This window comes from Saimiri boliviensis, chromosome 18 (genome assembly GCF_048565385.1).
Source record: "Saimiri boliviensis isolate mSaiBol1 chromosome 18, mSaiBol1.pri, whole genome shotgun sequence".
Lineage (NCBI taxonomy): Eukaryota > Metazoa > Chordata > Mammalia > Primates > Cebidae > Saimiri > Saimiri boliviensis.
The window spans coordinates 26,146,781-26,162,753 of NC_133466.1; the positions used below are offsets into that span (position 1 = coordinate 26,146,781).

General features: G+C 40.4%; 1 protein-coding gene across 6 annotated transcripts in view; it reads right to left on the bottom strand.

Annotated features, from left to right (window-relative positions):
* The window catches only part of USP25 (ubiquitin specific peptidase 25), a 142,550-nt gene extending 129,635 nt beyond the window's left edge, over positions 1 to 12,915 (bottom strand). For 3 of the 6 annotated variants that reach the window (XM_039480513.2, XM_039480512.2, XM_074389476.1), the window contains exon 1: positions 12,458 to 12,914. In XM_039480513.2, coding sequence (XP_039336447.1) covers positions 12,458 to 12,502 — 45 coding nt within the window. In that variant the 5' untranslated portion in view covers positions 12,503 to 12,914. Of the gene's footprint in view, positions 1 to 12,457 lie in introns of all 6 variants that reach the window. The other 3 variants (XM_074389475.1, XM_074389474.1, XM_039480514.2) reach the window with 2 other exon arrangements.
* Between the last annotated feature and the right edge of the window lie 3,058 nt (positions 12,916 to 15,973).

Sequence of the window (15,973 nt, forward strand, 5' to 3'; positions counted from 1 at the left end):
AAAATACTTCAGCTTCAAAGAAACTGTTAAGAAAATGCAAATACAAGCCACACACTTGGAGAAAATACTTATAAATTACTACATATATATGATAAAAGATACCCAATATGTAAAGAATTCCTACAACTCAATAGCAAGACAACTAAGAAATTGATAAATTTCAACCCAACTAAGAAACTGATAATCATCTTAACATGTTAAAAAGAAGACATAAAAATGGTCAATAAGAAAAAGACAGAGGCCCTGGGTTCCTAGTGGCACTTCTGCAATATCCCCTGCCTGCCTCCCACACCTTCCTCTCCCCCACTGTAACAAGCACAAAAGACAGGAGTTTGAAGTCAGGAGTTCAAAACCAGCCTGGCCAACGTGGCAAAACCCCATCATAAAAATGAGCCAGGCCTGGTGGTGTGCACTTGTAGTCCCAGATACTTGGAAAGCTGAGGCATGACAATCCCTTGAACCAGGGAAGCAGAGTTTACAGTGAGCCAGATTGTACCACTGCACTCCAGCCTGGATGACAGGGTGAGACCTCCGTCTCAAAAAAAAAAAAAAAAAAAAAAAAACCTGCAGACCCTAAGGTTTGCCTAAGCCAACAACAAGATGGACAAGAACAAGCTAATGGCAACAGCAAACCCCACCAACATTCACAGTCCTAGGACCACAACTCCTACCTAGCATAGGACTCCATGACCTGAGGGAGCAGCTCTGATATCTGTAACCCCAGAGGTCTGTATCCCCTACCCACTTTACACCACAGAAACCGCAGAGCTGACCAGGGTCATCTTATATGCTGCTTTCAGCAACTGGGCTGCAGTTCCACATGCTCAGGTGCACTGGTGCTCTCCTCCTTCTGCCACCCAGCAAGAATGGAAATACTTTCAGTTCTATCAGTTCCACTGTTTTATGTGACTTCAATTCCTGCCTCACTTGGGAAGAAGCCCAGAAGCCAGTTCTGTTAATCTGCATGATACTACCAAAACTGGCAAAAAGAGTATCCACTGACCCCAAGAGGCCTGTGCAGAGCTGCTTCTGATATCTGCAGAAGACAAATTCCTAGGCAGGCAGGGAGGTCCCTGGTGAAACCCAACCTTCAAACCAAAGACAGTTTAAAGCCTGAAAACTGAGCTGCCGGTTCTAGACGCAGATAGAGTCCACGACTAGAGTGATAACTTCTATTCTTTTTGCTTACTCTTTCCCAATCGGTTCTTTCTGAATAATGCTTTTAAACCAATTGAACGTTGCCTTTTCCAAGGCTACCTACAGCCCACATCTCATTCCAAACCTGTAAAAATCCTGGACTCAGTGACACAGATGGCACCAGCTTTCGGGGCCCCTCTCACAATGAGGGATACCCACTTCATGTCCCCTCTCACTGTCAAGAGCCTGTCTGTTGCTTGATAAAACTCTCCTCTGCCTTGCTCACTCACTGGTGTCTGCATACCTCACTGTTCTTGGTCGTGAGACAAGAATCCAGAACTCCCTGAACAGCGGAAACAAAAACAGCTATAACGCGCTTCTGGCCAACTTGTGGAGCTGAGGCCAGTGGGCGTGAAAAGAGCTGTGACACACTTCCATTTCTTGGACTATGGGAGTGAGGAGCTGCGAACCCACTGGGCGCCCAGACCTCAGAACTTCCCAAGCTAGAGTTGTAACACACACACCCATTCAAGCAAGCCACAGGCAGTGGGAACAAACAAGCTCTAACACATCCCCATTCACTGAGCTGTGAGCAGCAGGAAGGAGAGACAGCTGTGGCATTCCCTAGTGGCTTGGAACTCAGGACTGCCTGGGCAGAAGCTATGACACCTCCTTGGAGTTCCATGGTTGCTGGTGTCTCTGAGTTTTTTAGTTCCATCGCATTCCCCTTGCCTGAATGCTGGAGCCTAGCTGTGGAAGCCACATGTGGTAAGCCTGGTCCCTCCATGGAGTGACCACGTGGGGAGTGGCAGTGGTCACGGAATGTGGGCTGGGGATCAGCCCAGAGCAGCCTGCTGGGCCAAGCAAGCAGAATGAGCCCAGTGGGTGCAAGCGAAACCTGGCCAGAGGCCCTGCTGGCCTTTCAGGTTTCCGGCTGGCAATGTGGCACCGAGAAAATCTTGTGTCACTTCTTTCCTCCCAAAATTAAGGATTTTAAAACCCGAGGTAGTGGACCATTTCTTGTTTCCTTTCTTTCCATCCTCTTCCTCAGCCCTGCCCTGTTCCAAAGCCTTTCTCCAAAGCCCCATGGGAAAACTTCAGGGCCTTCTTGATGAGAGACCAGCCCAGAGGCCTCACATGAAAACAGAAAACCCCAGACCTTCAAGCCAATGTTTCTGTAGCTCCACCTTAAGGAACTGAGACACTTAATTATGCATGTATTCTGGCATGAATTAAGACACAAAACTTTTGTATATGTGAATGCACAGTTGGTTTGCACATTGGTGTTACCATAGCAACAGGTCCTGGCCATTAATGGTACATCATTCCTGGCTCCTCTCTGCACACCCCTCCCCAAAACATCTATCCCACTTCAGTGAGGACGTAGCTCTCAGCTCTGCAGCCAATTCTGCCCTGATGACCTAATGCCCTCACCACACACCATCCACTTCCAGACTGAACAGCAACAACAAAAACCCAACATATACAGTGGGTTTTTTCCAATTCAGATTCCTCTTCTTCCCTGTCTTCAGCTAGACCAAAAACTGTAAAAAAAAAAAAAATTTCTTAATGGTATCTTTCTGCCCAATTTACTTACCTCACCACAGTTCATCCCACCCCGCAACTGCTCCTCCATGTTCTTTTCAAACTTCCAAACCAACTAATATGCGAAATTGTTTTTGTACCCTGTGTAACAAAATATGCATCATAAAGATTTCTCATGTATGTGTGTAATTTTTAAAGAGATAAATTTAATATTTACTTTGAGGTATGATGAGGAAATTAGTTCCCATTTTTCAGCAATGTACCTTTTTAACAGGTGTTTAACAAAAAAAGAAACCATAAAATTGTGCATCTCAATTTGTTCTGTGAATGTATTAGCACTTGGTACTGCAGTGTTTTACCTTTAACCACATCTCTGACATTTTTATCATTTTAAGACTTGGAAGAATGTAGCTATCGCGACTGGTAATATACAAGGGTGTTAAAACTGGATAATGTATAAGAAGCAATGTTAAAAAATCATCCTAAACTGGCCAACAAGAACATGAAAGATGTCCAAAATCATTAGTCATTAGGGAAGTATACATTACTACCACAATGAGGTAACAATCAACGGCTAAAACATAAAAGATTAACAATGCCTGGTGTTGACAAAAATGTAGACAACCTGAAATTCTCCTATGTTGCTAATGGGAATGTACAATGGTACAATCGATTTCGATAACAATTTAGTAGTATAACAATTATACACCTATACATTTGCCCAAGAGAAACAGAAATAAGTCTACTCAAAACCAGCTTACAGATGTACACATAACATTATATACACATAAAAAAGTACATCAAAAAGTATGTGAATACACAGATGTGAGAATATATAACATTACTTTGCAGTAAAAAGAAACAAACTGATACATGCAATAAAACATGGCTGAATCTCAAAAACATTTTACTGAGGAAAAGCACCCAGAGGCAAAAAAAAAAAAAAATTGTATAAACACATCTATTTATGTGAAGACCCAGAACAGCCAAAACTAATCTATAGTCATAAAAATCAGATCAACAGTTGCCTGCAATAATGAAGATGTTGACAATGAATGAGAAAGGTGATACAGGACAAATTCCTCCTCCTCTTCTGGAGTGACAGAAATGTTCCGTATGGCCAAATTCATCAAATTATACACTTTCAGTGTAAATCATACCACAGTAACATTAACTTGAAAAAAGTCAATATGGCAGCTGGGGCGGGGGGTAGGGGGGTAGGGGTTGTGTAGAAAAGAGGGACAGTATGAATGAGGAACAAAAAAAACTTCCAGGACAATAAGATATTCTTTATCATGTCTGGAATGGTACAAAGTATAATAATATTAATATATTTATTTAACTTGTACATAAGTTTTCACATGCTATATTAGCCTCCAAAAAAAATCCTTCAGTAATTATTCACACGTAAATACACACAAAAAGAAAACAAAAACAGCCAGAAAGAGATAGGAAGATTACAACTTTAGCACATACAATCATTTTCCAACTCCTAATGCATCAATTCAACAACTTATTTGCCCCCGACAAGTAAGAGGGGCAAGTTCCCACCTAGCCACCTGAAGCTTTGGGTTTCCATAGACATGTTGACCAGAAAAGTCTGTGGGAGGAGACAGCTCCTCTATAATGAAACATGTTGCTGCACTAATAGAGAAACACCTGAAACAAAAGAATCAATGTGCGTTAAAAGACTCTTGCTTCCGTATTAAATTTGGTGTATTGTGATAATTCAATTCCTAAAGGACCCCTGCAGTCAATTTACACAGTGCTAAAGACACTTTTATCCTTAAGAATACTAATTAACTTCGACCAGTGATCCTCAAACATTAAGTGCAGAATAACAATCTGAGCTTCTTAGAAAGCATGCTTTAGCCCAACCCTCAGTGTCTTGAAACAATAGTCTAGGGAGAGGCAAAAAAATCTGTACTTTTAGCAAGCACTACAGATAATTAAGACAGTCCACAAAAACTATACTGTAAAAAACTCTGATCTAAACCTATAGTAACAAGACTAAGGAAACAAGGAAAACATTGCCGGACATTTAAAATATCTAGCAGTTCAGAGAACCAAAAACTAAAAATAAAGCAGATGGTCTGTACTGAAGCAGAGTTAATCAAGAGGCAAAAAAGAGAAAACTGAAAAATTACTTATCACATACATAAAACAAGATGTCATGAAAAGAATGATGTTCTTGGAAATTAAAGTCTGTCAAAATAAATGCAAGGTATCATCCTTTTATAAACTCAACTTTCACATCATCTGCTTGCCCACATTACATAGTGCCATTCCTAAACTCAATTTCACAAGGCAAATCTGGTCCTTCATACATAATAAAAATCAATCATTACATTTATAGGAAAATGGCAGGTCACTGCTGCAGGTCAGTGCTTAAAGTAATTGAATGACATTAGAGAGTAAAATTATGCTCACTGTCAGGGGAAGAAAGACCCTGTAACCACTGTTACTCTAAGCACATCAGGGCAGGAATCAGTGATTGTGGAGTGGCCCCTGAAGAAGAAAATGAGGGCCACAAATTAACTTAAAAAAAAAAAAATCCCTTACCTGACTTCACAGAACCTAGGATGATAGAGAAGAGACTGACAAACTACCAGCACCCTTCCCCCACCACAGCCAGGATACTTAAGAGTGAAAGCTTAAACAAAGGTCACCAGGACCCAAAGAAAAAGTACATGCAAGCATCACAATGGAAAATACTACAATATCTTGTAAACAGAACCTATTTTCTAAGTCTGCACAACTAATACCTGTAAACATTTCAGAAATGCATGAGGTACAAAAGTGGTGACTGCCTTTTTAAATCAACAACAATAAAAATACTCATTATCACTTCTAATCAGTATCTATTGGAAGTATTTGATAGTACAGAAAATGGAAGTACAGCACAAAAATTGAAAATATTATACATAAGTAAAATGTATTGTTTAATCATGATATGATCTTTTTTTTAATTGCATTTTAGGTTTTGGGGTACATGTGAAGAACATGCAAGATTGGTGCATAGGTACACACATGGCAGTGTGATTTGCTCCCTGCCTTCCCCTCAGCTATATCTGTCATTTCTCTCCATGCTATCTCTCTCCCCACTTCCCCAGACCCCTGTCCCTCACCCGTTTCCCCCCAACGGACCCCAGTGTGTAGTGCTCCGTTCACAGCAGCACTGTTTACAATAGCAAAGACCTGGAACCAACCCAAATGCCCATCAATGATAGACTGGACAGGGAAAATGTGGTACATATACACCATGGAATATTATGCAGCCATCAAAAACGATGAGTTCCTGTCCTTTGTAGGGACATGGATGAACCTGGAAACCATCATTCTCAGCAAACTAACACAAGAACAGAAAATCAAACACCGCATGTTCTCACTCATAGGCGGGTGTTGAACAATGAGAACACATGGTCATGACATGCTCTTTTACACAGAAAGTGCAAAACTGTCTCTGGAAAAGGTATAAGAAACATTTAGCAAGGTGGCTAGATACAAAATTAATATATAAAAGACCACTGCATTTGAATACACTAGTAACAAATTTTTAAAAGCACCACCATATGACAGTTAGCAGAAATTACCAACTATCTAAAACAAAAGATGTATAAGAATTTCATGTTAAATTATAAACCATGAAAGAATTATTAAACATGACCTAATAAAAACAGAAGTATATCTTGCTCATCCTGTATCATAAAGATGTTAATAATCCCAAATTGATCCACAGATTCAATAAAATTAATCAAAAAGCCAGATGATTTGAAAAAAACTTGGTATGATTATTCCAAAATTTCTAAGGAAAACTGTCACCTCTGGAAAAAAGGAACAAAAGCAAAGAACTGTCTTTTCCAGTATGAGAGATTATTCTAAAGCAACAACTATAAAGATAGGATGATATTCACAAATTGATAAAAAAGAATGAGTTAAGGAAATGGGAAAAAAATATTTTGCATTAAACTTTTGTATATGACAAAGATGGTATATCAATTCAGTAGGAGACAGCATTAATTTTTCAATAAAGCAAGGTTAACGAATTTTATAAATCATATATAGGTTGTTGTTGCACAGTCTTCGAACGCAGTGCAATGAAACTAAATATCAACAATTAAAAGAATACTTCAAAAATATCATCTTTGAAAGCAGACTTTTAAAAAAACTTTTAAATAATGAAAGAAAAAGGAAGTTAAATCCAAAAGAAAATAGATGAAAATTCGCAGCTCAAAATGTTTATTATTAAATATGATAAATTCATGTAAATGTTGAATTCAGGCTATAAAAAGAACAATAAACACCAGAAAGAGTAGAAATCTCAAATTAAAGATGAAAAGTAAAAATTAATAAATTGGAAAAAAATAAAGGACTAAATTTTGGAAAGACCAAAGAAATAAGATCAGCATCCGGCAAACACTACTGAAAACAAAACAAACAGGGATTTAAAAAATTGGCATGTCTACACACACATGCACAGATTTATGAGAAAAATTTAGACCAATAAATACAGAAACCTCAATGAATTTTAAAATTTTCTAGAACTATAAAACATTTAAAATTTGACCCTAAAAAACACAGAAAATGTAAAAGACAATGAGCAAAATTTGGAAACTTTGCCTAAAATTTGCTGTAAATGAGCAGCTCAGCCCTGATATAATCACATTCACCAAATCTTCAAAGTAACATGTACTTCACTTGAACAATATCTAATTTTTCAAATCAAAAAGGACTATTGGCCATCAATTTTGAATGACTCTACCTAACCCTAAACAATTCCAAAAGCACAGGAAAACACAGAAAGCCTCCTAATCATTTTATGAGCTAACCTTATATTAATACTTGCCCTCATAGACACAGCAAACCTTATAACTAATCTCATTAAAGAATCCAAGGAAGACTGGTTCCAGGACCCCCCAAAGATGCCAAAATCTTTGAGTGTTCAAGTCCCTTATATAGAATGATGTAGCATTTCCATGTAACTTACACATCCACACATCCTCCAGTATACTTTAAATCATTTCTGGATTACTTATAATACCTAACACAGTGTAAATGCTATATAAATAGTTGTTATACTGTATTGTTTAGGGAATAATGGCCAAAATAAGACTGTACATGTTCAGTACAGATGCAACAATGCTTTATTTTTTTCCAGAATATTTTCAATCTACAATTGGTTGAATTTATGGATTCAGAACCTAAGGATACAGAAGGCCAATTGTATACCAAATTCTAGGTTTAAACTTATTATATTAAATATAGAAATATATTAAAATAGTACAGCAACATTACCAAATGAGGTTTTATCAGAAATTCAAGGACAGCCAAACCAATATGGCATTGCAGTTAAGAGCAGGGACTTGTCCATCATATGACTTTTGAGTTTAAATCCGACCCTTAATACACGCCAGAGATGAAATATTGCTTTAGTTCTCCAATACTGTTTCCTCAGCTTCAATAAGAAGGAAAAAAATCGTACTCACTTCATAAGGTGGTTGGGAGGATTAAATGAAAAAAGTTTGTAAGAAGACTTAGCACAATGCCTTACACAGATTATATAGTAAATATTCATATATCTTACATGCAAATGGTTCTTGTATTATGACATATAAAATATCACATCATTCATTGCAAAAAAGACATGATAGTTAACACTTAAATCTAGTTTTGAAAGATTTATAAAACTTAGGAATATAAGAAAATTTTCATATCATAAGGAAACAATATATAACAGAAACAAATTGTAGTAGCATTCTGTAATTCTGTAATCTTAAAGTAATAAGTCATATAAATAATGACAAGAAACAAGAATATTAGGCATTTGTAAAGCATATGGACTGTATATATAAAGTTGAAGAAAATCAAAAGAATATTAGAAATAATGTGAATTCATTTAAAAGGCTGGATACAATGTGAGTATACAAGTCAAAATTAGGTGCAAATGGGAAAGAATAAGAAAAGGAATAAGCAGCTGGAACCCTATTTCTGTGCCCAAATCAAGACTTAGACCAGGTGTCCCCAAACTGCAGCCCCCTGAGGTCATTTTTCCGGGCCCCGCCGCACTTCAGGAAGGGCACCTCTTTCATTGGTGGTTAGTGAGAGGAGCACAGTATGTGGCAGCCCTCCAACGGTCTGAGGGCCGCTGAACTGGCCCCCTGTGCAAAAAGTTTGGGGACGCCTGACTTAGACTAATAATAAGATAAACTGATTCCTAATAAAGAATATCCCCTTTATGTAACATTTAAAGTGACTTAAGTACTGTTAACTACCAAATGCTGTATGGTATTGTTTTATAAACCTAGATGATCCTAAATTGGAAAATACATGTTATTTTAACTAGGAAATTTACCCTGAATCCAGTCTGTATTGTTTTTCATGTTTTAACTGTGAAGTTCGTTAATCTGTGACAACCTTCCCACCTGACCCTCATCTTTCCAGGAATTAAGTGAAAGTGGACTGTAGATCTGTGAGACTGCTCTGCCTCCATCCTATACTTTCTCTTTTATGCTCCCTATACAGAACACTTGCTTAGGGCCATTAAACAATCTAAAGAAGTTGCTCATATCTCATCATACTAACGTTAAGGCATTAAAAGAACCTTCAGGGGTACTTAATGACTTGCCCAAGGTCACAAAAAGGTGGTTGAGATCTATCCCACATCCTGTCTTTTCACTACACTGCCTATTCTCCTAGCATGAGAATGTTTTTTTTAACAGAAAGGTTGTCATTTTGTTGCCTAGGCTGGTTTTGAACTCCTGGCTTCAAGGGATCCTCCCACCTCAGCCTTCCAAGGTGCTGGGATTACAAGCATGAGCCACCCCACCCACCCAGCCTCATCATTTCTTAATTTTTAAATTTCAAGATTCAGTTAGGAAACTAAGTACTGTACCTACATTCCTTCTGGAAACCATTCACTTAATTCATCGAGTATTTGCTGAGTCCTACTATGTGTAAAGAACTGTTCTAAGCCCTAGAGTGAAATAATATATTGTATTCAACTCAGAAGGATGCATTTACTGTCAATAGTATCCTGTTCATTTAACTCTGTAAATTAATTTGATCCCTGGGAGCAAACCTCCTACTAACACTACCCTAAAGAATCCTCACTTCTTTCATCTGGTTAGATAGATGGGAGGGGGAGGGGAGGATCCTCATTTGGAAGTTGAATCTATGTATCAAATTTCTTAGATCTAAGGCTCCTACACGTAGGTAAATATGAAGCACAAAGACTGAAGACACATGTCCAAGACCAAAATTATTACAGGATTTTAGCTAATCTGCTGCCAACTGCACCTCACCTGAAACATCTAAACCTCAGAAAAGCAGCTTTCTGCAGTTTTACTACATCTCGTAAGTCCCTGGGTTGGCCAAACTCCAGCAATCAAGCAAAGAACACATCAAAAGGAAAAGGTGGCCCCTTGCCTCATCAAACTACATTGTGACAATGACCGATGAATTCTGTAGGTGAACAAAAAACCCATGAAAGTTCTGTGCAGTGAGTGCTGCAAACAACAACAAAAAATCTACATCCACCTGCAAAATAATAGTTTTAAAAAATCTTGAAAATATAGGAAACCATTCAGAGTACCAAAATACAGCCATTTACTTAAAATTTAAAAACACACATTTTGAGAAAAAAAAACTGGCTAAAATGTACGCTCTGCAATACACACTACACACCTCTCCTTTTACAGATAACCAATAAAGTGTCTAAGTAAAAACAGTTTCACTTTTGTTTCTTCTAAGTGTAAGGTTTACTTCCTAGTTAACAGCTTTAAGTTCACTTCCTGGTTACTAGCTTGATGGATTTAAATCTTATTGAGGTATATGGCTTATTTATATCCATGTAAATATTTTTAAATAGTTCTAATATGAGCAACAAAGTAATTGTGTATTCATATGGAAAGCAAACACATTTGTTTCTTTTGTAAAACAATCTAAATATCATTAAAAGTTTAGCTAAAAGAATTCCCCAATATCAGTGAAATAAATGATCTAACACACACCCGTACTAAATGATGATATTTTGAATTAACTACTACTCCCTTTGTGTAGGGAGGGGATTCATTAAACTAGGAAGTTGGACTTGACAGGCAAGATCACTCTTTCGTTAACTTGATTCTTGATTCTACAATTTTATGCATAACCTCTGAACCATGCCAGAGTCTGCATAGTCATTCAATGCAGTTTAGACAAAATCAATTGGAAAAAAAAAAAATCACAAACTTACAAAGTTCTTCCCTGTTCAAACTTAGATGTAAAAAATTTACATTTCTCACTTTTAAACAGACTTTAATATCCAACATTGAAGACAATTGTAAACAAATGGTACCAAACACATTAAATATTGCTTAGTATTCATATGACCATGTAATCTTTCCTAAGCCTTAAGTCTTTAAAAACTAAACTTGAAGGTATTCAAAATAGAATAGGGAAGATTAGGAAGTAAACTCTTTTAAACTCTCAGTATTAAGTCTTGAATTATTTCGCTGTAAATAAAGTGCAGTGTGCAATATCCGTCTAACTTTACAAGTAATATCAACTAACATGCAAGTCTCAAAAACAACTTTCCCAACCTGCCTAAAATAACAATGCACTATCCTTGCTTTCCAAACTTCTTGAGTATCTTCAATTACTTTAAAGCCGTATCATACAATTCTAAAAATAATCTCAAAGCAAAAATGTAGCAGGCTGTATGTAGACAGCCCATGTTAGAACAGTAAGTCTTATTCTCAAGTCAAGCACAGGTAGGATATTACCACACCAAAACTCCAACAGGGTGGGGCATTCATTACTCACCCAGATAAACCAAACACAACTCAGGTGGTTGATCACAGTAAACCCTAATTATCCCTGTAATTCCAACGACTAAGGCAAGGCTTGCCCTTTTGCCCAAAATGCTTTTCACGCAAATAAAACATTAAAAAAAGAAATTAAGTCATGGCCAACTACTCTTCAGAATATGGGGCAAGCCATGATAATGCACTTAAGATTCTGAAAGCAAAATCTAAAACAGTAGAATGATCTCTCACGATTCACTTTAAAGAGACAAAGCTTCACAATTTTTATTGTTTTCTTAAGTGAGTGACCATTTAAATGTGTGACTGATGCAAGAGAAAAGGGTGAAGGAAGGAGCAAGGTCAAAGTTAGGGGACAAAAGATTCCTGGAACAACGTAGCCAGAAAGGTTTCCTCTCTTAGGGACAGTTTCTACATTGAAAAAATAAAAATAAAAAGAAGAGGAGGAAGAAAAGGAAACCTTAAAAGGAAAAGAAACCAAGCAAACCACCTACTTCTAAACAGAGTTCACCTGGTCGACACGCCTGCCCCGCAAGGCAGGTGATTCGATTTTGGTGAAGACCGTTTTTGCTAAACAGCAGGCCTGGACCACCACCACCTTAGAAAGACAAAATGGGTTCGAAACGGATGACAACCGGCTATTCTTCTTTATTTAACGGACAGCATAAAGTTTCATTAAGAAGCCACAAAGAGCACTGTAGGAATGTGAGGGTCGCTTTCAATACCTGGCACCGTGTGCTACGGGAAAACGATCGGCAGAAGGAAGCGGACTCAAGCCCGCAAACTACACTCTGCCTCCCACGCGCGGCCGGGCACCGGGCGCGACGCCCCCGAGGCGACCGGCAGGGGCCCGTGGTGACGGGGAGGAGGCCGGGGACGGCGGCGGCGGCGAGGCCCGGGCGCCCGGCCGCGGCGGGAGCGGACAGCCCGTCGGAGGGAGGAGTGGGGCCCGCCGGCCAGCGGGCTCGCCTCACCTTCTGCGCCGCGCTCTGCTGCAGCACGTTCTGCTCCACGGTCATGGCCCCCGCGGCGGCGCCCGGCTCCTCGCGCCTCCGCCCGCCCTGGCTGCCGCGCTCCGCCGAGCTCCAGGGAGCGGCGCGGACGGCCGGGGAGGACAGCGCCCCCGCCAGCCAAGCGCGAAGCCGACGGCGGCCCGGGTGCGCGGGCGGCGCGGGCAGGCGGCGAAGCGCCGACTGCGAGGGCCACGGCGGCCGCCCCACGTCTCCACGCGGCCCGCCTCAGCGCTGCTCGTCCGCGGCGGCCGGGGCCATGAGCGGGCGGCGGACGCCGGGGCGCGGGAGGGCGCGAGCCAGCCGGGCAGTGTCACGCGTTCGCGCGCTCCTCGGCCGGCGGCTCACGGGCCGCTGCAGGGAAGGGAGAGACGGGCCGGAGGGAGCGGCCGCCCGGAATGGCGCTGTCCTCCTCCCTCCGCTAGTCCTCCTCCCTCCCTTCCCCTCCCCCACGCGCCGTCCCCGCCCCCGCCCCCGCCCCCTCCCCCGCCCGCCGGCTCCTCCCCCGCAGAGCCCCGCCCGCCGGCCGCCCTAACCCTACATTGTGACCCGCCGGGCGGCGGGGGCGGGGCGGGGGCGGGGCCACCGTGGAGCCCCGCCCCTGCCAGCGCGGGCCCGGCGTTCCCGGGTGGGGCGAGGGCGCGCCTGGCTGCCGGGCCGGGAGCCGCCCCTGCGGCAGGTTGTGCGACGCCGGCGCTGGGCTCCGAGGAGCTCGGCTGGAGGCCGGAGGGCAGAGCTCCTCCCTGTGCCCGGGGCTTTTCGGATCTCTAGCTTGCCCAGAGCCTCCAAAGCAAACATTTCCCTGCAGGTCCGTAACGTCCCAAAACTGCACAGGGTCCGGAACTCCGGCCCCTTTTATGTCACGCGTTCTCTTCCTTGCCTTTCTAGGAATTTCACAAGCAGTGAACTTGCCCGAAGGGAAAAGTCAAATAAGCAAAGGGTTGCCAGAAATCTTTATGCTGGGAAGTACTTTTCTCCTTAACTGATCATTACATAAATGAATATGGACATCTATCTGCTTCATTCATTCGAATATGTGTCAGTCACAGCTGGGCTCTGGAAAAAATGAAGTTTTTCCCAAGACTAAATATAAATGAAATAGGATCTATGCAGCAAACAACCTTACAAAAATATCACTGCCTAGATAATACACAAATCTAATATCCCAGTTGCCAAATTAAGCAAACAATTAACTACCGTGGATGGAATACTTGACTATATACGGAATTGTAAGGAAAACCTATCGTTAAGAAAGCAATCTCTAGCGGCAAAAATATCTCAAGTTCCAGGAGCTAATCTGAGGACTGAGGTGAGAGTGAAGCAGTGTGAAGAGAGAAATTATAAATGCATATTGTCACAAATAGAATACACTTGAAAATCCAGGTATAATTTTTAATCCAATGACAAGGAGAGCAAGCTTGGTGTGGATAGTAGAAAAGTTCCTTTTTAAAGTTTCCTTTCTTTTTAAAGAATAAGTGTGCTAATAACTTTGCTAAGCCCTATCTTATGCAGCTGTTAGACATGCCATGTTTATAGTCAGTAGTACATTCTTTGTCCTTGTACTCTGACCAAGGTATCTGTGCTGGACGCGCTCACAGGCATGTCCCAGCTCTCCACTACTTTTACCTATTTAGAAAAGTTTTAAGTTATTAGCCAATAGAGTTTTAGTTTAGATTGTGAGGTTTGGCTCCAGCCAATAGAGATCAGACACAGAAGTAAGGAAGACCCCAAATGTGTAAGGGATAAATTTGTGTGTTTTCCTTTGCTCATTGTACTGTCAAAGCACAATGGCTAGCTAATGTACCTTTCTTGCAGTCTAGGAAGAAAAAATTGCGTTGCTGAAAGATCCTTTATCTCAGTGCTAATTTTTCTTTGCAGCACTGAGTAGCTATTTCCAACATCTATTTCCAACACTTGCTAAATGATCATTGAAATAGCACCGGTGTTATTTAATAATCTTGGATTATAGTATCTTTTAAGGCTTTGTAACAGTTCTATTCACTTTACAACCACTTTCGATCTGCAGCTTGGATATCTTGAACCCCCTGTTGTCCTCTTTTCCTTGAATCTTCATATTTGTTGACGCCTTTTATTTTTAACAAATTGCAGACTTTAAAAAATCATGAAACGGTTGGAAACAGAAATGAAGGAATACTGTCACAGCTCTAATCTCATGTATCCCTTTTTTTATTTGTTTGTTTGTTTGTTTTTGAGACGGAGTTTCGCTCTTGTTACCCAGGCTGGAGTGCAATGGCGCGATCTCCGCTCACCGCAACCTCCGCCTCCTGGGTTCAGGCAATTCTCCTGCCTCAGCCTCCTGAGTAGCTGGGATTACAGGCACGCGCCACCATGCCCAGCTAATTTTTTGTATTTTTAGTAGGGACGGGGTTTCACCATGTTCACCAGGATGGTCTCGATTTCTTGACCTCATGATCCACCCGCCTCAGCCTCCCAAAGTGCTGGGATTACAGGCTTGAACCACCACGCCCGGCCCCCCTTTTTTTTTATAGCTCTGAAACCCAAGGAGGGTGACCTGTCAAAGAGAGCTTATTAGAACCATTTTTCCTAATTTATAGACCAAAGTTTCTTCTTTTCCTTGTTTATATACTAACTTCATGTTTCTCCATATTATAGGGTTTTGGTTTTGGTTTTTTGTTTTTTTTTTTTTTGTTTTTGTTTTTTTTTTAGAAATCAGGCTCATACATTTGAGTTTAAGAAAATCAAATTTAAGCTAAACATCTCGGGGGGTATATTGCCAAATACTAAACTTTAATTTGAAGAATTTGTCAATACATTTCCCTGAGTTAATTTTTTTAGTTCCATACCAAAAATAAAATCTGTAAGATGATCTTAATAGAACCTAATAGATAATCACCAACAGAGCTTTTATAAGGTAAGCATATTTGCCTGCTGAGACCATACATTTTCAGCTTACTTCTGATGGTTTTCTACTTACTCAACACTTCTTTAAATATTTTTAACTGTTGTGTTGAAGAACATCGAGAAGAAAATTTCAAGTTTCCTCATAGGCATTCCTTTTTGGGAAGCTTATGATTGGAATGAATAATTCGAGAATGGATATTTGAGAAATTGAGATAAATTGGCACACAAAACCCATGTTGTGAGATTTCCTAATTCATTTTTAAAATTTGTCCTATGACAATTACGTTGCATGAGTCAGCTTTAGTATGCATGTGTGTTGGAATTATATGTTCTCAAGATATTATTTAATAACTTCTTATCCAAAGGATTATAAATAGTTCTACTATAAGGACACATGCACACGAATGTTCATTGCAGCACAGTTTACAATAGCAAAGCCCCGGAACCAACCCAAATGCCCATCGATGATAGACTGGACAGGGAAAATGTGGTACATATACACCATGGAATATTACGCAGCCATCAAAAACGATGCGTTCGTGTCCTTTGTAAGGACATGGATGAACCTGGAAACCATCATTCTCAGCAAACTGACAC